The 24803-nt window shown below is 46.2% G+C and overlaps 1 protein-coding gene across 5 annotated transcripts in view; it reads left to right on the top strand.

Moving 5' to 3' along the window:
- Rin2 (Ras and Rab interactor 2) overlaps window positions 1-24803 on the top strand; it is a 171016-nt gene that overhangs the window by 119547 nt on the left and 26666 nt on the right. For all 5 annotated transcript variants that reach the window (XM_050159577.1, XM_050159579.1, XM_050159578.1 and 2 more), the window contains 4 exons: window positions 10478-10670; window positions 14236-14347; window positions 16626-16698; window positions 24388-24479. In XM_050159577.1, the coding sequence (XP_050015534.1) occupies window positions 10478-10670; window positions 14236-14347; window positions 16626-16698; window positions 24388-24479 (470 nt within the window). The remainder of the gene's footprint in view (window positions 1-10477; window positions 10671-14235; window positions 14348-16625; window positions 16699-24387; window positions 24480-24803) is intronic.

The following is a 24803-nucleotide window of genomic DNA, read 5'->3' on the forward strand; positions in this document are numbered from 1 at the left end:
GAGAGAGAGAGAGAGAGAGAGAGAGAGAGAGAGAGAGAGAGAGAGAGAGAGAGAGAGAGAACAAAAAAGCAACCAAACAAAACCCAAGCATGAGTTCACCCACTGAGATGGAGGCAGGTCTGTTCTCTTTGCTGCTTTATCTCTTTTGAGAATAATCCTTCCCTTTTGTTTTACATTACTAAGTATATAGATGGTAAATCATGAATGAATATTTGCCAACAGACAAGGTAGTTTTTTTTAAACAGTCTAGGGCCTAGAAATTGGTTCTGTTGTGTGTGTGTGTGTGTGTGTGTGTGTGTGTGTGTGAGTAGGGTTTGTAATTTTCTTCGTTTGGTTGTTGCTTGTTGATTTTCAGTGTCTCTCTCTGTTGCTGGACTGTTCCTGGATCCATATGCTGCGGTCATCCTCCTGCTTGAGCTTCCCCAGTGTCGAGGCTAGCAGCCTGTGTCAGGGCACTGGTTGGTGTTCCTGTTTTGACCAGTGGCACCATTCTGTTTCCTGGTTGGCTTCTCTGTCAACAGTAGGCTTTGGCTATCTAAGCGTAACATTGGCAACACTCTAGGGTTAGATTCGCTTTACACTTTTTTTTTTTTTGGTCTGGTGTTAGGGATCAAGCCCATGGCCTCGTGCCTGCTATAGAGGCAGGTGCCTACCGCTAAGCTGTACCCCGGCCTTTTTTCTTTGGCAGCCTTGCCTCCTGCTAACTTGGCTGTGCCACAAGATATCTGTTTAGTTAGAATTCTGCTGGTGAGTTGGTCCAGCTAGGCAATAGCATCGCATCGCACAGCCGAAACCACTTAAGTAGAAACCCTGAATGCAAGGAATGCATGCCTTTCCATGAAGCCGCAGGCTGGAGGGCAGCGGGGCAGACTGAGCCCGCCTGGCTCCCCTTCTTCTCCCAGTTCTCAGCTCCAAGGGCAACCAGGACAACAGGTTCTTTGTTTCCACTTCTTATTTTTACAAGAACAAATGAAAGCCTCTGCCAGCACTGACTCCATATCTGGCCTTTTCATCTTGAGCTGGAGAGGAAGCTTCAGGATGAAATCACCCCCACCACCGCCACTGTCCCCAACCCCCAGTCTTTCTTGTGTGAAAATGGCTGCCCTGGGTGACAGTCATCAGGTTTTGTCCCCATTCCTAAATACTTCCCTCTTGGGCCTCAGGAAATAGAAATTTAAAAAAAATTAAATAAAAGCACTAAAAAAAAAAGCTGCCCCCCCCCATAAAAATCCTCCTGCTACATATCATTAGAAATCACTTTCAGGAAGCTGTGGCTTCCTCCCTCAAGAAGCAATAGCCCTTAGCCACCAGGAAAGCAAATCCAAAACCCAAAATATAATAGTGTTTCGTTTTCCTTTTAGAGTTTGAAAGGATAAGAGGTCCCTGGGGAAATAAAGCATCAGCTTGTAGGCTGCTGGGAAATTTCAGAAGTTGGAAATGTGGAACAGGAGCCTGTAATACACTGGCCTAGAGTGTCCAAGCCTCTGGCTTTGCTCTCAGCCTGCAATGTCTACAAAGCGGCAGAAACACAACTCAGAAAACTGGACTTATGTAGTTTCTGTATGGGAGTTGTTCTGTGAAATCATTCTCACCTCGAATAAGGAGCTAAGTTGGATGGCTTAACTATCCCTTCCAACTCAGCTAAATATGCAGAGATTTTACAAGAACACGTTTCCCCGGTCCTCAGCCGTCACCCTCTCTGTCTGTCTTGACCAGCGGGTGAAGGTTCCTCAGCTCATCTGCCAACTCTTGTGCTATAAACAGAATCCATGCACTAGGACCTTATGTCATCCAGAACGGATATGGTGATCCGGGTCTTTCTCCATCTCCAGACCTTAAGGTGACCAAGCGGGGTTTCATTTAGCCTGGAGAGTCAGGAACTGTTGCTGTGCCTGAAGGTGTTAAAGCAATCATCAGATAGATGTTTTCAAAACTGAAGGTTTCTGGGAAGTTTTGCTTGCTTGGCATATGTGTGAAGAACTATTATTTGTGCCAGAAATGTTTCTATGAGATGCTCTTTTGTTTTGTTTTTTTCTGTATGGGCTCTCTATTTTTCTTCATAAGGAGCCTATATTTTCTGAAAAGCTATTGATCCTCATCCCTACCACCTGTCAACCCCCAGCCCTCAGAAGCCCTGGATTCATCTCCCACTAAGCATGGTGACTCCACATTTTGTCTGGTCCTTCACTCTTAGGACAGCCCAAGCACTAACCTCTCAGAAACAAGAAGCCTGGGTCCCCCTCTAAGGCATATTCATTTGTGCCAGGGATGTAGTTATATTTCAACTAAATGAGAACTCATGGGATGAATGTTAACACCCCTTTGGTATATGTCCCCTGATATTTCTCCAAGCCTCCTGCAGGGCACCTGCCCTAACTGAAGGGTGGGTGGGTCCACTGATGCTATCTGCTCTCTGGTTTCTCCTGTGAGCACCAAGCTCCTGTTGTTGGAATAATCTTCTCCCAGTACTGAAATAAGCACTCTATATTTGGCGACCAGTGTCCTATTTGTCCCCTCAAATCTAGACTAAACGTCATCATTGGCTTTATACCCTAAGGCTAGAAAGGCTGTCTTTGGGAGGAATCCATGAGCAATGAGGAAGGAGCTGCTAAAACCTCAGATTTGTTAGCCAGCAAGAAATGAAGCCGCTTCCTTGCCCAGGACTCCAAAATGGCCAAAGGCTTGGTAGCTGTGGTGACTTTGGCCACCCATTTCCTGGTAAACACACAGACAAGAACCCTTTGTCTCCTAAGGCTAGAACTAAACAGTCAGAGTTTACTCAACGGAGCCTGGTTGAGGGAAGGCCTGAGTCTAAGACTGAACATAGGGACCTCAGAATGAAGCTCAGGCCAAATATTCGAGAGCATCTCCTCCTCCTCAGGAGCAAGGACCACCAGCATCCCAGCTCCCACTCACACCCGCTCTGGACTGGGTCTGAGTATGGTTCAGGTGAGGACAGCACGTGAAGGGTTAATGCCTTGGAGACACGCCGACAGCAGTGAGGAGAGCCAAGTCATGGGTTCCTTGTAGCTGAAGGAGACTGGGGAGGAGGGTCCGACCTGAGCTCAGTGTGGACAGGTTGTCAGAGTCTGGCAGAGCATCTGCTCAGACCTTCCCAATGCCTCCAAGTGACTACCTGTCCACAGCTCATCAGTAAGTTTGTAAGTGGAAGCAAAGCAAAGACCTTGATGGAGCACAAAGATGCCTTTGTCCATGAAGGTGAACCCTGAACATACCAGATTCCAAGGCACATGTGTGAGCATCTGTGCTGAGTGGACACAGGCTCTCACACATAAGCATGGAGAGAGCAAGGGGCCGCCAGGTGGGTTTAGTTTTTCCAATGAGGACTTGTCATTCAATGTTTTTAAAGTTTGTTTTGTACGTGTGTGTGTGTGTGTGTGTGTGTGTGTGTGTGTGTGTGTGTGTGAGGGAGGATGGGAGTGCATGTACCACGGTGCACACATGTGGAGGTCAATGTTTCAGAGTCTTACCTTCCATCTCATTGAGTTAGGGTTTCCCTTGTGGTTGCTGCTGTGCTAAGCACTCCAGGCTAGTTGACCTTTGGTCTTTGGGGGGACTCTTCTGTTGGGAGAGCTTCCTGTCTCGGCCTCCCATTTCACCATAGGGATGCTAGGATTACTCTGTGTGCTTCTGGGTTGCAGGGGCTCAAATGCAGGTTGTAAGGCTTGCTTGGCAAGTGCTTTTACTAGCTGAGCCATCTCCCTGGCCTGAAGTGTTTAATTTAAAAACAAACCAACAAACCTTTTATCTTTAAAAGAAAAATGAGACACATACTATCTTAAATGAAAAAAGGTGCCCAATTTAAAAAAAAAAAATTCTAGTTATCCAATTCAATAGAGATTTTTTTTACACACAAAGAAGAGGTCTGGGGATCCTTTTGTTTTATTTGTTTATATAAGCTTGCTGTGCTTTGTTCTGACAAAGGGAGACAAAATTAGAATTTAGTTTAAAGATCTTAATTGGCTTTATTTTTATTTGTAGGGTGGAACAATGTATCATTCTGAAAATAGAATGAGTGTGTAGCAAAGAGCCAAGGACAGGAGGTTGTTTTATAGCCAGAAACCAGAAGGATTTCTAAAATTGGTTTAGTTGTTTCAAGGTTACATTCCTTGTAAGGTGGGAAGAGGAAGAGAGAGAGAGAGATCTAAGAGAAAGTCTCCTGAGGCTGCCTAACCCTGGAATCCAGGAGATGGGCCATGAGGCACAAGAATTAAAGATCTGAGCCAGCCTGAGCTACCTAATGAAACTTTGTCTTAAAAAATGAAAGAGGGGGGCTGGAGAGATGGCTCAGTGCTTAAGAGCACTGACTGCTCTTCCAGAGGACCTGGGTTCAATTCCCAGCACCCACATGGCAGGTCACAACTGTCTGAAAATGCAGTTCCACGAGATCTGACACCTTCACACCAATGCACATAAAAATAAAGTTAGATAAATCATTAAAAAATATTTTTTAAAAAAATGAAAGAGGGCTGGGCACTGGTTGTGCACACACTTGGAGGCAGAGGCAGGCTGGTCTCCTTGAGTTTGCAGCCAGTCTAGTATACAGAGTGAGTTCCAGGACAGTCAGAGCTGTTATATGGAGAAACCCTGTCTCACAAAAACAAAAACAAAACAAAAGGAGAGAGGGCCTGGGTGTAATTATGGCACCCAACTTTAATCCTAGCACTTGGGAGGCAGAGGCAGGTAGATTTCTGTGACTTTGAGGCCAAGCCTGTTCTATATATCAAGTCTCAGGACAGCCAGGAATACATAGAAAGATGCTATCTTAAAAAAAAATGCACATAACTAACTGGTTAGCTGCTTCTGGTAATCTTTTTACTTGATTAAGGCAGAGGGAATATTGTTAAAGTCAACTGAGACCTTCTTTGGGAAATTGGCTGTTCTCTCTCTCTTGATTACTGACTGGAAGTTGTCTATTAGGATTCTTTGGATGACAGATAACAACTTGATTTGGGTTTGACTTTGAGCAGCAGTGACTCCATTTCTATTTCAGGCTCCCTGTTGAGGCCTGGAGCAGGAATTTAGTCTATAACAATGGAATCCTATAAGTTTCAGCCAAGGCTGAAGGCTGACCTCAATCAGAGCACTGCCCATTTGCTGAGACCTATCAGCCAGGTGGACACAAACTGTTCCTGATTGACAGTAAGAACTTGGAATTTTGCCCTTATATATATATATTTTTTTCTTTTATTATTAACACCTGAACTAGGAGTCCTTTTTTGTTTTTTTTGGGGGGGGGAGGTTGTTTGTTTGTTTGTTTGTTTGTTTGTTTTGAAACAGCTTCTCTGTGAAACACTTCTGGCTGTCCTAAAACTTTCTTTGTAGACCAGGCTGGCCTCAGACTCTCAGAGATCTGCCTGCCTCTGCCTCTCGATTACTAAGATTAAAGGCGTGTGCCACCACCACCTGGCTTGAACTAGGATTCTTATATCTGGAAAATTATGGACTGAATTTACCCTGCTAATATTTTCCCCACTGAAACAACCTCACAAAAATTTTAATTAACTAGTTAATTAATTAATATCTATATGTTGGACAATGCTGAGAATCAAACCCAAGAACATGCCCATACTTAACTACATCCCCTAAGCTATATACCCCAACCTCCAATTTTTATATACTTTTACTTTATTGTCCCACATTTGACTAAAAATGACTAAACTATAAAGTCAAAATAAACACTTTAGATGTGTTGTTTCGGATGGAGCATGGTAGAGGGAGCAGTGTACTGGAACGTTCAAGCAAACATCTGGATATACTGTGGACACTAGGACTGGCCATCAGGAGCTGCCCTGTGGTCTCTTCTGAATTCCAGGCTCTGATCAGAACATAAAAGAGCAGCTCTCCTCTGGAGTCTGCTGCACAGCCGCAGTTTCTCGGAGATGATCCTAATCCTGCTGATTCTAATAAAACTATGTCAAGTGTCAACCTGGCTGTTCCGCTGGGAGCTCCTTTTATGTTCTCGCTGACCCTTACAGCTCCTCCAGCTATGAATGCCTGGTACTTAGAAGCGAAGTGGAAAGGCCCCTCATCCTACACTCCAAAGAGCCTTAAGTGAGGTGTGACCCAGGGACAACCAGCGTTAGAGAGCCCTGTTGGAATACTCGGCTGTTAACTCAGAGCCATTGATGCTAGGCTGTTGTTTCCATGACTACAGATGCGGGCTATGAGTTTCCCAGTGGGTGCTTATCCTCCTCCTTCCATTCTCTCTTTGTTGATGACCCTCTCTTCCCCTTAAATATTCCCTTTTACTTTTATATCATATGTGTGTGTGTATTGCTTATGTAGATTCTGCATATTTGCCTCTGCCCTGCTCCTCTTCCTTGTTCCCTCTTGTGTTTAAGCCCCTTCTTTGTCACCATAGTCCTTTGGTATTTCCTTATGGTCTTTTATCTGCTGGGCTTAGCACACAGTCACAGTCATTGCTTGCTCTCAGGCAAGTGATTCTTAAGACATAATCACCACCTGGTGCTGGAGGTAGCATTTATAAACGAGGAACATGGAGCTCAGAACTGGTCAAGGTCTCACATGCCTGGACCAGCTAGAAGAGGGACACCATGGTTCCACCCTTGCGACTGGCCCCTGGGACACCTCACTGTGACCATGTCATTATTATAAATGCCTGGATTGTATCATGGGTACCTTGTCACCTCTCTAAGCCACTCAGCTTTTGCCAGCACACTCATTTACATAGAGATACCCATCTGTCTTGGAAACCAATGGTTTCTGTTATTCCCAGTGGGTCTGTCTTAGGTGGAGCTCCCTAGAAGCAGAATGTGATGCATATAACTCTTGTGTGGATAGTTTCTGAAGGAAAGCACTCGGGAACAGGGCGGGGGGAGGGGGGGTTACACAGAAAGGGAAGCAAGGCAAAAAATGTCGACTCTGGCAGATCCCACTCCAAAACTGCCCTACCTTGAAGCAAGATGGCCACTCCTTCTCCAGCCACATCTATACATCATGGACAGTGGTAGCTTCCCAGAGAGAGGCTGGATAAAACTTCCAGGCATTTCCAGGAGAATGAGGAGGCTATAAGCTGTTGGTAACCAGTGCTCCTAACAACCAGGGTGTGGGCGCCTGTCCTGAAAAGGGGGTTCTGGAGGGAGGCAGTGCATTCACCTGACAGTCCATATGTCATCTATCAGCTCTTTGCTGAAGATCACCCCTGATAAAAAGCCACTTGGTCCTTTAATAGCACGCTATAAACCTCACGTGACTGGTTGGATCAAGTCGGTGCCAAAGACTAATTGCAAGCTTTAATTTATGGTTTCTCCTTTATGAGGCTCCATGAATCTTGCTCGCCGTCTTCCCGTCTGGGCCCTGGCTGCTTCGGCCGAGGTCAATCATCAGAACAAAGAGTGGTTTTTAAAACAACAGCTTCAAACCAGGGAGGATTTGTGGGATGTGACTTTCTGAGGGGAAGCGAATAGCCTCTTACTTGCTCAGTACACCATGGAGAAGTACCAGCGTGTTAGACACGTCAGATTTGGACCTGATAAAATATGGCAGGTTGGCGAAGGCAGGGAAATGTGGGGCTATGGTTTTTCTATTTTGATTTGGTTCTGTTTGAAGTGCTGAGGATCCAGCCTAGGGCCTTGACAGTGCTAGGCAAGTGCAATACTGCCATATCTCCGTGGCTCTGAAATAATTATTTTGAACTTCAGGGATTCTTTTAGTAGCATGTTACCCACCCCTCCTCCAGTCCCCTAACAAAACCAAACAGCTAACTGATCAGAACCCAAAGTTCACATTTCCTACTTAGCTTTCCAATCAAGTGGTCCTTGCAGTCCTCAAATGGACAGGATCAGTGTTCCCCAGAGCTTGGGAGAACTACCGTGGCTCTGGCCCACCGGGACCTACAAAATCAGAATCTTGGGGATCAAAACCAGGAGTCTGTGGCTTCACCAGACCCCAGATGATTCCTACACAGGCTCAAAATTTGGCAAGTTATAGAGTCTTCCAATGTGGCTCCCGTTGGGATCCCCATACCCACATCTTACCTCAGAGTCTCATTGACCTTGTTTGGTGGGCAGTCTTATCTCTGACCCTTTTCAAGTTTCTCTGCTGGTTTTTATAGATGGGCAGGGTGGAGAGGCAGTGGTCTTCAGTTAGCTCACTGGGTGGTAGAAATCTTCATGCCAGCTTCCCCTCAAAGAGTTTGTTCTTGTACCTCTATGAATAGTCGCTTTAGAACACCCAGAGGGACTGCGGTGGCTTTTGCAGAAGGGGCAACAGCTTCACTTATTTTGACACAGACTCCTCTTTCTGGGAATTGATAGCAAAATTGAAAGAAAACTTTCATTTGAACAAAAAAGAAATACAAAAAAACATGACCTGTCTTTGATTGTGTGTGTGCTGGGACAACCTCATTGGCTTGCCCAAGCTGACCTCCATCTCCTCGGTTCACATGATCCCTCTGCCTCAGCTTCTGTGTATATGGTGCTTTAGATGCACATCTAGAAGATAAATGAGACATGGCGCTGCTTATATCACTGGGGACAGGGAGGGATGGGTTCCCTGGCCATCCATCCCAGTGCTCTTGTTCTGTCTCCATGACAATGACAAAGATGGGCGTCACCCACATCCACAATCCCAAGTCTCCTTTCTGCAATCCTCCACGCTCCCATCCTTCCTCATCTTAGGGCTTTAGACAGCATGCACACTGGGTATGTGTTTGATGACTGAATATATCCCATACTAAGCCTAACTCTTTGAACACAAGGGTCAAGTGTGACGGTCCTGCTGGCTACTCCAGGACCATGTGGGGGACCTGTTCCCTCAGAGCCAGGAAAGGTGTCAGTGTTGAGTGTGAGAGAGGAAGCTCCCCAGAGCCAAGCAACCTTGGACTTGAATTTCAGGACTCTCCCTCTGAGCAAGGACAGGCCCTAGATCAAGATTTGACCTCGCAGTACTTTTGTTGTGTTTTTTTCTGCGTTTTGTTTTGTTTTGATTTTGAAACAGGATCTCACCTGTAGCCTTGGCAAGCCTAAAACTCACTATGTAGATCAAACTGATCTCCAATTGGAAGAGATCCAGCTGTCCCCTCTGGGATTAAAGGCCTGGGCTCCACACCTGGCTTCTACCTTGTCTCCATCTTGATCCTTCTACCTCCATTTCCAAGTGCTGGAGTCACACATGTAGCCCACATGTAGATTAGACCAGCACCCCAATCCTTGTTTCAGACAGCGTCACAGTACTTACAGTGTTCTGCTCCAAGGAGGAAATGACGGGGTGCTCGCAGAGAGGCCAGCAGCTCCATCCACCTTCAGGCCCCAGGCTTCTCATTTCTCACCTAGAATTAGGTCTGGGACCAAAGGAGGACAATATGGCTTGTTTGTTGGTATGATTCACAGACCATGAAACCTCCCCATCTGAAGGGCATGAGTCATTCCGGGGTTTTCGGTGTGTTCATGCTGTTGTGAAATCCCCGCCATTACCGTATACCATGCTTCCTACAACTCCGGGTTACCTGGTACCTGTTTGTAGTCCCTGCTCATTTCCCCCTCCTTTCTTCCCAGCCAGCCACTCACCTACTTTCTCTCCCGAGGACTTTTCCTGCTGGGAACTTGTGTAATAGAGCTGTACAATACTTGACCTTAGCTCAGTGCCCGTTTATCCCCCACCACAAGACTCAATGAACTTACACAACTGCTTCTTCTCATTCAGCATGGTCTTCTCCAGGTTGATCTCCAGGGAGAGTCCTGAAATTCAAGCATCCAGCATTGTATCTGAGTAATACAGCTCACCCAGTAGACACATTTTGGGTTGTTGTTTGTATTGTTTATTTGTGGGTTTGGTTTGTTTGATTGTTGTTGTTGAGGAAGGGTCTCACTTTGTAGCCCTGACTGGCCTTGGATTCACAGAGACCTCCTGATTGCTGAGATTAAAGGCTTATGCCACCACGCCACACCCACTATAAAAAGCTTTTAGGACTTACATTTGTTGACTTTTATCAACAGCACCATTGGATTATGATATTTTTATTATTCCTAATGTTGGGGATAAATAATGCATAGACTTATAAGAAGAAATGAAAAACAGTCATTTAGATACAGAACAAATATCCCCAAGTGTGATTTGCCTGTAAAGTTTGTGACGAGTGCCTTTATGCATTGAGACCTCAAGCTTACTGTGGCTAAGTTCTGCAGTTTAAAGGTCTGTCCTCCAAGTAACAAATACTTAATGCCCAAATACAAACAAACCCAAGCTAAATAATAATCTTTATAGTATTGAGAACCCTTTGAAAATAGGGGTAGAGGTAGAAGGCTGGGCCTTTTGAATACAAAGTGCTTCCTTTTATGCTGGTGATACAGAGTAAAATAAAACATGTCTGTCCTCAAGATCTTTAGATAGACGGGTGATACCCTCGGGGGGTACACATCCTTTGAAAGGTCTGCCCAGTAAGTTCCTAGGGATGGCATCAGTCACTTGAGCCATGTCCTTTTCCTCCTTCTAGCATGGTGAGACACAAGGATGATGGCTATTCGGAAGAAAAGGATGGGAAGACCTGTCCGCGAGACTCTGGCTATGACAGCCTCTCCAACAGGCTCAGCATTCTGGACCGGCTCCTCCACACCCACCCCATATGGCTGCAGCTGAGTCTCAGTGAGGAAGAGGCGGCAGAGGTTCTGCAGAACCAGCCTCCAGGGGTAAGGCCCAAGACTCGAGAGAGGCTGAGGCAAGCAAGTTGCCACCAAACAGAGAAACACTTAGATAGTTCCAGAAAGTTTTTCCCAGCTTTTAAGGTAGTTTGGCTTCCAGTGTAGGCCTCAAATACAATGCAGAGAAATTCTGAGATCCACGAGGTAGTTTTCAGGAGTAGATCCTTTCCAGGCCTCTCTTCCTGTCTTCATCTGTTCAGTTATGGGGCTGTATGGCTCAGCAGGGTGTCAGAGCATCAGAGGAAGGAAAAGCCCTGTCCAGAGGCCCCGGGACTGACCTTCTGAACCTGGTCCTGGATCCCTGCTTGCCCATGATGCTCTCCCTTCATTCTGAATCTAGGGACCCTACGGGGGCCCAACTATTTATCTGGGGACACAACCTTAAAAAGCTCTGTGACCACAGACTTGTCTTTTCAGGCTACCAGCATTTTCTTTGCCTTTCTTAGTAGCTTTCCATGTGAACTAAAGTCTGATTCAGTTTCAGCAGCTACTACTTATCCAGGACCATTGATTCCTCTTACTCAGTCCACTTACTTTATGGATATGGGCAATGCAGCCCATATCTGCAATCCTAGCACTTGGATGGTTGGGGCAGGAGGATCTAGGTTCAAGACCAGCCTGGCCTATGTAGAAAGACTCTCTTTAAAAAAGAAAGAGGAGCTGGAGAATGGCTCAGTGGATAATGCACTGATCATACAAAGTATGGGGACTGGAGCTTGGATTCTCCAACCAGTCTGTGAGCTCTGGATTCAATTGAGAGACCTTAATAAACAACAACGTACAGAGCAATTGACAAAGATACCTGATGTCAATGGTCTAGTGGACAGCACTTTGTGCAGTGTCCAAACAAAAGACAAACACAGTAAATCCCAGATAAAATAAAGCTTAAAGCAGATGCTAGATACAAAGTAACTAATACATGGGTAGCAAGGAGAAAATCCTATCACTAGCTAGCTGAGGAATGCCATAGCAGCTTTGGGGTCCTGGAGCAACCAAGGCCTATCTGTGTCACTGTCTGTCCATATAAGTGAGTCTGTCTTTGCTTCTTCTTTCCTTCCTGCAAACAGAAACAGACAGGATTAGGAATTGCATTAGAATATGCTCGGGGCTATGAGGCACAGTCTTTGACCCTCTTTGGAGAGAGCTCCTTGGCCAGCATACTGGGCTGTTGCCTCTAGCTTTGGTCTTTAAGCTCAGAAACTTCTTCTTGCGAGACTTTCCTTTCTACCAGTCGAATGACATGCATGCGTATTTCTGCCCAAAGTTCGGAAACAGGACATTATCAGGCAGCAGTTCCCACCCAGCCCTGCTTCCCTGCTGGGGTGGGGCATCAACCATTCCTGCTGAGACCTGCACAAGGACTAAGCTAGCAGGATTGTCAGTCTCGCTGTCCAGCTACCTGAGCTCTGACAGGGCCTAGACTGACAAGATGGGGCAGGTTGAGGACAGGCGCCATGTGGACCAGAAACGAGCGTGACGATGAAGGAAGAGCAGTGGCTAGAAGCCTGGCCCTGGTGGCATGAATACATTAAGGATAATGCTGAATTCCTTCATTAAGCGACCACCCAAGACAGAGCCTGTGGACTGCTCTGTAAGGAGCCAGAGTGTAGACATTGTTGGGTTTTCTGGTCATTCAGTATCTGTCACATCGACTCACCAGGCTTTGTCAGGCAAAAACAGCTGCAGACAACATGAAAAGGAATGTGTGACCGGGCATCAACACAGATTTACTCACAAAGGCAGGCTCTGGGTGGATGCAGGCTCTGGGTGGATGCGCTCTGTAGGCCTGACTTGGTCAGCCTCTCCAACAAGGCTGCAGTGCTTTAGGAATCAAGGCCCCAGGCGTGTACCACTCACTCCTGATTAGTCCCCACTCCTTAAGGAAGCAGCCTCTCAACGTTTGGGCCCCTGAGCCCAAACACATGCACCCAGGATGCTGTTTGGGGAGCTGTTTGGGGAGCATTTGCTTTGGTTTTAATCTCTCCCGGAGTCCAAGTGCTCAGATGGATGAACTAGATGAGTTCCACGGATGCCCCGTGGATACTATGGGAAAAATAAAGCTCAAAGGGCTTCCTAGTAACTCCTTCCCTAAGCATCATGGGAAGTGTAGACATGAAGAGAAAAGCAAAGATCAGCTGGGGTGGGGTGTGAGAAACTGTAGCAGGAGAGAGAGGAAGAGCGTGTAAGGTGTTCGAGTCCAGAAGAAAGAAAGAAGGAACAGGAGAGTATAGCCCCTTAAGAAGGAAGGGGACTAGGACTTAGCCAAGGCCACCAAACTACATACCCCCTTTGATTTGTAGGCCAGGTGGAAATGCTGGACCTACACAGCTATGTGCACATGGCAGGCCTGTCTCTGTACTGACAGAGCTCCAGTGGCCTTGACAACATTGCTAGAAACGTATGTGAAGACAGTGTTGGGACATGGAGGGAGCAGCCTCAGCGTTGGCTGGGACAAACCTCAGAGGACATCCACCTAACCTGCCAAATGCAGCAGCCATTTTTTTTCCCTCCTGGGGCTTTTCTTTGTGTGTCTGACTTGACATGTTATCTCATTTTTCAAAAGAAGCTAGCAATTCATACTCAAAAGCAAAAAACAAAACTTCAGAAACAACTGCTGCTTTACTCTTAACAAATTCAAGTTCTTCTCATAAATATGCCATGAGCTAAACTAGCCAACCAACTCCCAGTTTGCCATCTATGGTTTGATCAATGTGAACTTCTTTGTAATTTAAGTTTTCCCAAGGTTTGAGACAGGGGCTGAGGCATATATGTACCTACAACCATGAAGCAGTCACCAAACTGCCAGTGCCTCTGCAGACAGGGGACTTTTTAAGCTTCGTGGATAACATCAGGTCAGGGAGAAAGTAAGGTTCTTGTGAAGCCCCTTTTGAAAGCAGTGGGGCCTTCCATAGGCTCTGAGCTCTTTCTCTGTAGAGTGTTCTGCACCGAGCTGTGCAGTCCTGTTGGGCAGGGTGTTCTATGTGCAGGGCATCATAGGTAAGGGAAATTATGTACCCAGGTTTTCTTTTTTCTTTTTTTTATTTATTAAAGATTTCTTTCTGTCTCTTCCCCGCCACCACCTCCCACTTCCCTCCCCCTCTCCCAGTCAAGTCCCCCTCCCTCGTCAGCCCAAAGAGCAATCAGGGTTCCCTGCCCTGTGGGAAGTCCAAGGACCACCCACCTCCATCCAGGTCTAGTAAGGTGAGCATACAAAATGCCTAGGCTCCCACAAAGCCAGTACATGCAGTAGGATCAAAAACCCATTGCCATTGTTCTTGAGTTCTCAGTAGTCCTCATTGTCCGCTATGTTCAGCGAGTCCGGTTTTACCCCAGGCTTTTTCATACCCAGGCCAGCTGGCCTTGGTGAGTTCCCAATAGAACATTCCCATTGTCTCAGTGTGTGGGTGCACCCCTCGCGGTCCTGAGTTCCTTGCTCGTGCTCTCTCTCTTTCTGCTCCTGATTTGGACCTTGAGATTTCTGTCCAGTGCTCTAATGTGGGTGTACCCAGGTTTTCAACTCCTTAACTTGTGTTTTTTTTTTTCCTTCTTCTAGATCTTTCTGGTTCGTAAATCCTCCAAAATGCAGAAGAAAGTCCTCTCCCTTCGCCTGCCCTGTGAATTTGGAGCACCTCTCAAAGAGGTTCCTATAAAGGAAAGCACATACAGTAAGTGTTTGTTGGGCAGGGAAGGCAGGCCTGATGGGAAGCAGCCTGGACTCTGATGCCGACAGACATGTCTAGTCCTGGCATTCAGCATCTCTACAGTGAGGTGTTGCTAGCTTCTGATTAAGCCATAGGTCAATTAAACCATGTGTGCATACTCTGTGCACCCTAGGGTTTGGCACAAGAGAGGCGCTGAGTGTAGATTGTCTCTTCTTGCCCTGTTCCCAGTTAGGTACCATGTAAGTTTGGGGCCCTAGTTTGCTGATGACTAAACCCCAGGGAAGCTGCAGCCACAGCCCTTTTACGAGATCTAATGTCAAAGCCTGTGTTTACACACCTTCCTGAATAAATAAGCCTCAGGCACTTGCGTTCCCTCCAGGTCGCCCTGTTCAGCAGCCCATGAAAGGTGGTTAATCCCAGATGAATCTAGCCCCAGGGGCAGATGACTAGCTGGGGGCTGCAGGGAGCTGTCGTCTACTTTCTGGTCACTGAAAATGTGGAGTGTAGGGAGGCCAAGTTTTAAAGAAAAGAAGGAACACACAGTTCTGAGGTACTGCCAGTCTCCAAGAAAGGATCAGGAAATGGATCTGCACAACAAAGTGGGGAGATCTGAAAATTCTAGGTTAACAAACTGAGGGGTGAAGGTCAGGAGAGGGGAGCTAGGAAGCCTGCAGGATGGAGCCCGACTCAGTCCCTACATTTGAAGGTACTAAGGTTAACTGAATGGCAGGTGTGAGATTCCCTCGCCCTGGCATCCAGTCTCCTTGGGCAAATAACCTTACATAGAATCCAATGAAGGAACATTTCTGGCACAGGAAAACCCTACTTGCATCTATGATCTGCTTCTGGTTCAAGTGTAATGAACCAGAACCTTGAGCTCCACGGAGTTCACATGCTCAAGGGTTCCTTGGAAACAAATGCCCCTGACAGGCCGAACCTGGAGAACAAGTAAATACCGAGGGAGATAATCTGAAGTCACCTTAGGGACCCACCACCACTTTAAAGATAATGACTGTCTAGCACATTAATAAATAATGAATTTATGTTAAGTCGGTTTTGTTATTCTGAGGTGGCTTTTGAAGGGCTGCTGACCCAACCAGCAACAAGTCCTCCTGGCTTTTAAATCCTTCCCAGTTTCCAAGGTTCACCATGGCAAGGAAACCACTTCCTTTCTTCCAAAGCATGGTCACTGTCAGTGAACCTCGAACCCTCTGCCACACACACACACCTGTTTATTGTGTTCCCTGAAGCCAGAGGATTTTTACCCTCTATCAGGTTCTTCAGTTACCCCCATCCCAGTCCTCCCCAAAGGACTTCCAAGTGACTGAAAGAGCTAGTTTATACAAAACATTATCCTATCTATAATGACTTACTGCAGGCCTGAGTCCTACCATAATAATATCTACCCAGCAGGTTGGTCTCTATACAGAGAGGGGTGGAGGAGGGCTTATTACAAAAGTGGATATTTTATTATTTCTGGATGATGCAATAGACACCATCATACATTCGTAGTTCTTTCACATAAGGTATTTCATTAAAAACAAATTATAGCCTATGCTGATCCTTCAGTCTGGCAAGGAACTGTTATTGGCCATTTAGTAGGTGAGATGAAGGTGGTTGGCCCATGAGGATTGGAAACCAAGCCACTGGCTACCCTCACCAAGCCACTGCCTACCCTCACTGTTTGGGAGCCGTACCTGTAGCAACAGCTTCTTCTCTGAATGCATCTTTCATTTGGGAACTTGTGTGATGCAGCCAAGCAAGAAGACAGTATTTTAGAATCTTTACATGGAATATCACCCTTGGAATGATTTCTAGAGCCCTTGAACTGACCTCTAGGTTCCTGTCCCTGTGCCCTGCGCCAGAGGACTCTGACTTGTCTAGGAAGAAAGGGTCTGGGGTGGTGGGACCTCTGACCCATTGCTGCCAAGTGCTAGTGGCCTCTCCTCTCACTGCAGCCAGATGAGCCCTTGGCCCTGCCCAAACTCTGTGCTCTGAATTTCAAAACAAACAGAGGAGGTTGTTGTGCATGTGAGTGTCTGTTTACTAGGCACGGAGCGTGTGCTGAGCATGAGTCAGGGAGGCCGCCCTTGCCTGACTGTTTAAAGCTGTGTCTGACTGTCAGGCAGCCCCCTCACAGCTGGTTTGGATAAGCTGCACAGTAGTCTGAGAGGGTGGAAATGGGCCCACATATGCAGCATTAGATGCTGTTCCTTCCCAGACACTCAGGAAGACTCAGCCACCTTCTGGAATCTCTTTTCTTTTTTATTTTTTTTTCTAGCCTTTTCCCTGGAAGGCTCAGGAATCAGCTTCGCAGATTTATTCCGGCTCATTGCTTTCTACTGCATCAGCAGGTAAGGAACATCCCATGACTTGAAGGACCTGCTTGGTGTGTGATATGATCTGGACTTCGGTCTGGAGAAGGGATCTGGAAGGCTGGTCACCTAAGAGCAGTCAGGGAAGGATTTGCCGCTTAAATAAGATGTTCACCCCATTCCAGTATTGGGTTTAAGATAGAAACAACTGCCTGGCCCTCCAGCTGCAAATTCTCATTGATGTGGTTATTTCTTCAAGCTGGTCCCATGGCTTCTGATGGCTCGAGCCATTGAGCAGAAAACACACACACACAAGTATACACCCACATAGCAATATACCCACCTATATAAACATATGCATGCACGTGCACACACATATCCAGAGAGACAGACAGACAGATAGATGAAACCAGTACTTAAACCTGTAAATTTTTAAGGTCCCTGATGGCGTTTTTGAAAACCCCAGGGAACAGAGTCTATTCTCAAATGTGGATTTTTTTAGTCCAATCCATAAATCCTGCACAGCTCTTCGGGCCAGCTGAGGCTCGCATCCTCTCTAGGACTGAATTAATGGTTGAAATTAAGCCCTGGCCCAGAATGTGATCAGAGTGGGAAGGATGTGAGTTGTAGGTTTCTATTATTCTCTCCTTTGCAGCAATAACAGCTTTTCAGAGTCAGTGTTCTCGTGCCTTGGGTTACAGCTGAGTGGTAAAGCATTTGCTTACAAAGCATGAGACTCTGAGTTTGATCCCTAGCACTGCCAAAGAACAAAACAAAAACAGCCAAATGGAGCTAGCATTCTTGAAGTAATTAAGCAAAGAAATCTTGCTGCCTGTAGAAAGAAGCTGGCCTTACAGGCTCTCCTTCCTTCCCTTTCTCCTTCCTTCCTTCTTTCTTCCCTCCTTTCTTTCTTGTTTTTAGATTTTTTTAAATTTTATTTTATGTATATGAGCATTTGTCTGGATATACATCTGTATACCACCTGCATGCCTTGTGCCCACAGAAACAGGAGAGGAAGTCAGAGTCCTCTAGATCTAGAGTTAAGGATGGTTGTGAACCACCGTATGGGTGCTAGGAATAAAACCCAGGTGGTCTGCAAGAGCAAGCCTTGCCTATTCTAACCAGGCAGAGCCCAGGTTGGCTTCCTTGGCTTTTCTGTTTGCTCACTACAGAGGCTACAGGAAATGTCTTTTCAGAGGTCACAACTCATGGCTGCCTCAGCGAGACTGGGGAGTCATTTGGGTTTGGCTTGGTTTATTTTAAGGATTAGACTGTTTAGCATTCATCATACCTGTTGACTTTCCTTTCTCTGCCTGGCATGGCAACTCAGCTCTCAGGCTAACTGAGGCTGAGCCATAAATGGCCCGAGGAAGAGAAGGCATCTCCAGGGGAGACCCTAGCACTGCTCATCAGCAGAAAGAACATGAGGGCAGATTCCAGGATGGACAGTGCCTGCCTGGTGAGCACCTCACCCCAAGGAGATGCCACCTGCTTGCCAGGTTAGGGTCACTGGAGCCTGTGTGCTTTGCTTCTGAAGCTCTGAAGTATGGCTAGTTACAGCGCATCATTTTAGATTAAGAGAATGAAGTCGTTACTTAGTTGACTATGATGTAGCGTATCTTTCTTTGGCATTTTAAAATTTGACTAAATATATTTGCATTTAGTGCACACATATAATGACTTAGATGCAGGCAGAAGCTATGCTGCAGTTGCAGTGGTGGGTGTCACACGAGCCACTGAGGGGAGCTGCTTCCATGCAAATAGGACGCTTTGGAGGCAAAGTTTAGAATGAAGTACAAATCTTCACACCCCCCGATGTAATTATATCCTGACTATTCAGAATTCTATTAAAATTGTGCACAAAATACCTCTAAAAAAGAAAGACTTTAGGGATCCAGGATGGTTCATTCTGTGTGAGGCACTGTCTCAGGACATGAGATTATCCAGCTTTTCCAGCAACGCACCACTGAATTCCAGCAGCACCCCGATAAAATGGGTGCCAGTAACACCCCGATAATAATAACAAACTGTAATTCCCATCTTTAAAAGTTTAACAGAAATGTGTTTCTGAAGACAGAAGACCTCTGTAGCCCCCAGGATGCAACTCCAGCGGCACCACCCTTCCCTCAGCCCCCTCCCCGCTCAGCAGACCCACCTGGTCTAGTGTAGAGCCAACCAGGATAGAGATGATGTCAGTGCTGCCCTGTGAGCTGGAGGTGAAGTTGGCTGACAGCCTTCCTTCCAACTTTGCCTCCTGGTATTCGGGCTATTGGGGAAAGAGCCTTCCACCCACAAATACTTGGCAACTACACAGAGAAGATTCCCTTCTCTGCCCTCCACACTTCAAGCAGGCCAGAACACCTAGCAGGGCAGGCTAGGCATTAAAGGCCAGAAGGTCAATTAAGGCCCTTGGTAAATTGCTAAGCACAGACCTCACTTGAGGCACTTACAGGACGATCTCAGCATCAATATTTTGCAAGTAAAGGGACCTGAGAGCAGGGCGGTGGTGGCGCACGCCTTTAATCCCAGCACTCGGGAGGCAGAGGCAGGCGGATCTCTGTGAGTTCGAGGCCAGCCTGGTCACAAGAGCTAGTTTCAGGACAGGAACCAAAAAGCTACGGAGAAAAAAAAAATTATAAAGTGGCCTGAGAGTTGTTTTTTTTTTTTTTTTGTTTTTGTTTTTGCTTTTTTTTTTTTTTTTTTTTCCAAAATGCCAAGGCACATGATGCTCTTTGATTTCTCCTCTAATACTCCTCGTTGACATTCTTGGTCATCAGTGGTTGACAGGGCTCAGTCTTTCCAAAGTGTTTCTGAAATCCTCTACCTGGTGGCTCGTAGAGAATCCATCATAGAGACTAGGGTGGGTTCCCACACAGAACGTGTCAAGTATAACATGGACAAGAGAAGCCACGGTTAGTGGACACCCGATTTGCAGTGTTAGATCAACTCAATGGAAAGCACTGTTGGGAACAGAAGTAATGAACGCCATTGATCAGTAGCACCACAGAGCTCCCTGTTGCTTTGGTGTTGTCAACACGATATAGAGAACCAGCCACCTTTCAGGCTCAGATGTGCCCCAGAATTTCTTGTAATCCTCTTAAGAGGCAGAATTGAACTCAGAGGATCTGGACTGTGCCACATCCTGCATGCCCAGCAAGCCCCTAGATGATGGCGATATCACTCCTAGGCTTGGACCACGCTTTTTAATATCGAAATAGTATCTGGAGTCTTTTATATTTGTGACAGGCACAACAGGCACATTATCCATAGCCCTTCCAGAAGCCTTGTGAGTTACAACTATGGGAATGAGGTGCTTGCTTACCTGTGTGAGAATCCACGAGAGTCTGGGAGAGGCTCTAAAGAATTTATTTATGTATAATGAGGGTGAACACTCACTGATACAGGATAGGTTAGATGCCACCACGGTTGTTCTGCCCAAGGGGAAAGAGCTCCAACACCAAACTGCCTGCTCTCCTACCACCCAAGCCAGCGCTAGAGCAAGAGAGCGAGAGACCCTTTTCCCCTCAGCTTATCAGTTGTCCCCTCCCCTCAAGCTTTTCAGACCACGCACTAGAGCTTGCTGCCCCAAGTCACTGGCTAAATGGATCGAAATCCCATGATACTTATCACCATATAATCAAAAACCAGCAATTATAGGGGGGTGGAGAAATTACTCAGTGGGTAAGAGCACTGGCTGTTATTCTAGGGGACTAGGGTTCAAGTCTTAGCTCATAATTATAACTCCAGTCCCAGGGGATCCAACATGCTCTTCTGGCCTCTGAGGGCACCAGGCATACATGTGGTGTAAGATATATATGTAGGCAAAGCACACATACATACAAGAAGAAATATAAGAAAAATAAATAAATCTAAAAAGGAAATCAAACTAGCAGGTACTGAACACACCTGTAGTCCCAGCACTCAAGAAACACACACACACACACACATGGGGGGGTGGGGAGGGAGAGAGAGACCGAGAATTTGAATCCATTATCTTGATGCCAAAGCCCACAGTTCCTCACTCTACTCTGCCAACTACACACACCTGAGCTTCAACACAGCTAGTTCCAGTCCCCACTGTGCTGCCGTGTGTCCCAGAGAGCATCAAGGCCTACACCAGTCAGTGTGGTTGCATGATCCTGATACCAATGAATGTAGTTTCTTCCCAGCATGGTCAGTGGGCCCCACAGGTGCTCAACTACTTGGTGCATGGCAGCAGAAGCTGCTGAATAATGTTAGTCTCTCCCTCTTTAGAAATACAGCATACAGAGCAAAGATGAAGTAAATCCGGATTGCGCATGGCCTGAAACTCTTAGGGGAAAGTTCTGCATTAAGATGTAGGCTCTATTTTGTTTGTTATGTGCAAACTTTAATATCAGGGCTCCTTTTTTAATGAGGTATAAATAAAGAAGGAAGTGTGTGTGTGTGTGTGTGTGTGTGTGTGTGTGTGTGTATGTATGTGTGTGTGTGTGTGAAGATGCTAGGTACTCCTGGCTGGCACAATGTGAGGCACTTAATACATAACATCTAATTGTCTAAATAAGTCTAAAGCTACAACCATCTATTATCAGATGTCAGGTATAGCTTTCCTGTCCTATGTCATTAAGTACACCCAAGCCAGTCAGATGATGTTTAAACTCTGGCTAGCATGCTGAGCTAGGTAAAAGCTTAAAATAAGCATAGGTTGGTTTTGTTACACGTAACTTTTCTCCACAGTGGGTAAAGAAAGTAGATTTGAATGGACTGAGTGCGGTTTTACAAACATGGGTTTGTGGTACACTTTGATGTTACAACACTCCAGTTCCCATTAGTCTCCACTTGAGAGTAGAGTCAAGATCACTGCCCTCGCCAGGACACAGGAGAAGGTGTTCACAGTCTTAGGTCAGGCGTGGAAGCAGGAGTTGACCAGGGCTGGACACCGTCAGGAGAAACAGCCTCCTGATTTCATGAGAGAGAGCGTGGTAGAGCTTTGGTAACACTATCAGGTGTTGGTCCACACCTGCTTTGTTATTTTCATTGACTCTGCAACTTTGTAATTGACTGTCAACAGCTCTAAGGGTTTCAAGATTCTCCAGTCATCCAGATTTGATCTAGTGCATTCCAGAATGTTGCCTAAGCTTACCATAAACAACAGGATAATTTGGTATATGATTTTCTTCAACAGAAACTTTCAAGACTTTTTTTTTTTTTTGATGATAAAATACGGGCAGAAGTTTGCATTCCTATCTCTCCCCAACTCCACGGTAGCCACAGTGACTCACTGGCTGCTCTCCTCATGTGCCAGACCCCACCCCTCACCCCAGGCCCTTTTCACATACTGCTCCCTCACCTTGGAATCATCTTCCCTGTGTAATTTGCTCATTGACTGGATACCTCTTTCTACTTTCCTGTGTGTGTGTATAGTACATACGCATTTTACATGTATGTGGGTGGGGTGCACATGCACTTACATGCATGTGCCTGTGGAGGCCTGAGGTTGGTGTCAGGAATCACCCTCGGTGACACTTCCACCTTATTCTCTGAGGCAGGGTCTCCCAGTCCAACCCAGAGCTCACCAATATGACTATTCTCAGGGAGTCCTTTACAGCTACCTTATGGTATCACAGGGGTTACCTTGTCCATCTGGCATTGACATGGGTTCTGGGGTTCCTCAGGCTTGTGAGGCAAGTGCTGTAACTATTGAACCATCTCTGGAGCCTATATATAGGCCAAAATCACCTTTAAATACTCTTTTTTTTTTTACTTAAATGTTTTTTATGAGCATGTGCATGCGTGTGTGTCATGTTGGGGGAGGGGATAGCTGGTGCCATGGTGAGCATGCACATGCCAGAGGACAACCTTTGGAGTCAGTTCCCTCCTCACACCTGAAAACCAGGGTTTCAGGGGGTCAAGCTCCGGGGGCTAGGTTTGCATGGCAAGCCCCTTTATTCACTGAGCGGTCTCACTACTGGCCCTCCTTTATTTTTTTTTAATATTTATTTATTTATTTATTATGTATACAATATTCTGTCTGTATGTCTGAAGGCCAGAAGAGGGCACCAGACCTCTTTACAGATGGTTGTGAGCCACCATGTGGTTGCTGGGAATTGAACTCCGGACCTTTGGAAGAGCAGGCAATGCTCTTAACCACTGAGCCAACTCTCCAGCCCTCATTTATTTTTATTTATTTTATTTGATCTTTGGGGCAGGCTGTTGTGGAATTTGCTGTGTAGTGGCAGCTGGCCTGGAACTTCCTATCCTCCCGCTGAAGTCTCCCTATCACAGATAGTGCGGAGCTCACAGGTGTGCACAGTCATATCTGCTGGCTTCCAGTAGTCTTTATTTCCCCCTCCCACATAATGTTTCCCCATGGTTGGTGACCCTTTCCCTACATTCTATACATAGCTTACTTGTTTATATCCTGTTGATGTTCTTTGGCACCGTGCTCCATTCTGGCAGGGACTTAGATTTTGTTTCTGGCCCAGAACAATGTCTGTTTATTGTAGATGATAATAAACATTTATGGAGGGAAAGAGTAAATAATTTTTAAGGCCAAAACCACTACCAAAAAGAAAAAATTAGAGCCTGGCAGTGGTGGCACATTCCTTTAATCCCAGCACTTGGGAGGCAGAGGCAGGCGGATCTCTGTGAGTTCGAGGCCAGCCTGGTCTACAAGAGCTAGTTCCAGGACAGGAACCAAAATGCTATGAAGAAACCCTGTCTCGAAAAACAAAAACAAAAAAAAAAAAAAGAAAGAAAGAAAAAATTAACATACCTTTTTGTTCAAGTCGCCATTGTCATTGAATATGACTTTCTCCTGGGCAGGGGTTTATGCTGAGCCCTGTGCTAACGTTATGGGTTCTTAGAGCTTGCCTCTCAGCCTTGCATATGAAAATAAACCACCGTTTATTTCATCTGCTAAAAACCCATGGCCCATCATTTGCTCCAGAAAAGTGTATGCCCTGATTATGACTGGACCCTGATGTCAGCTTGACACTTTCCTAGCAGGCTTGCTGATCTCTGAGGCCCCCTCTGCATGTGGCTTATCAGCACATGGCGCCACCCTCCTTAGCAGTTATCAGCATGAAGCACCTGGAAGTTGCCTTCAGAGATGGATTCAGTGGCAAGTGGCATTCATGGCCTAAGAGCACCATCCAGACCTCCTGACTCTAAGTATTCAGTGTGTGATATAATGAGATTTCCAGGGACTCCTGTATACATCCAAGTTAGAGCACACCAGCCCTAAAACACAGTAGAGACTTTCATCTTTGGCACACAGGGGGCACGGGAGTGATCTCCACTTAGCAAATGGTACAATGAAACGGTAACAGACACTTGCTGAGAACCTGCTGTCTGTAAGAGAGTGGGGATTAAGGATTGAGCATTCATGTCTAGAGAGTGAGAGTCCAACATTAAGAGGGCATCTAGCTCAGCGGGACGGGCTGCTTTAGAGGGGTGATGGGTCTACCCGCACAGTCAGACATCCTGATACGAACTCTACACACCCAACGCTACCCAGCAGGGAACCTGACCGCTGGCACAGATTCAATCAGGCAGCCTTGTGTCTTGGCCTGTGATAATTCAGATGAGAGCTACCAAAAGAGAGACGGTTGGTTGGATGTGGTATGGTGTCAACTTGTGATGTTTTAGACCGTTTAATAGGAAACGTCTCTAAAGCGAAAATGAATGCATGAGAGAGGCAGCAGCCATGTAATTATGAACATTCTCTTCCTTTTTTCTTTATGTCAGGGATGTTCTGCCATTCACCTTGAAGTTACCTTATGCCATTTCAACAGCCAAGACGGAGTCTCAGCTTGAAGAACTAGCCCAGCTGGGACTGAGTAAGTGGGTACCCCTGCCTGGGTGTATCTTAAAATGAAGCCGAGTAGTATCCCTGTGGGGCTGCCCACGGTTCCACTACTACATCAAACACACAATTGTAATGGAAAAGAATCCACTTGCATGACAAAATGCAGCTCTCAGAACCCTGAGGTCCCCGAATCACGCGTTCTGGGACTCTTTACCCATGTCAAATGTTCATCCCACTTTCAAATACTGGCGCTAAGTGTGCCTGGGTAACTCCTAAATCTTCTAACTTAACCCGTCAAACGATTAAGGCTCCCCAGATGTAGAGAGCCCAGCTTAAGACCTGCCAGGCTCCTCTC

This window comes from Alexandromys fortis, unplaced genomic scaffold (assembly GCF_014885135.2).
Source record: "Alexandromys fortis isolate MF-2015 unplaced genomic scaffold, M_Fortis_MF-2015_v1.1 scaffold_115, whole genome shotgun sequence".
NCBI classification, from domain to species: domain Eukaryota; kingdom Metazoa; phylum Chordata; class Mammalia; order Rodentia; family Cricetidae; genus Alexandromys; species Alexandromys fortis.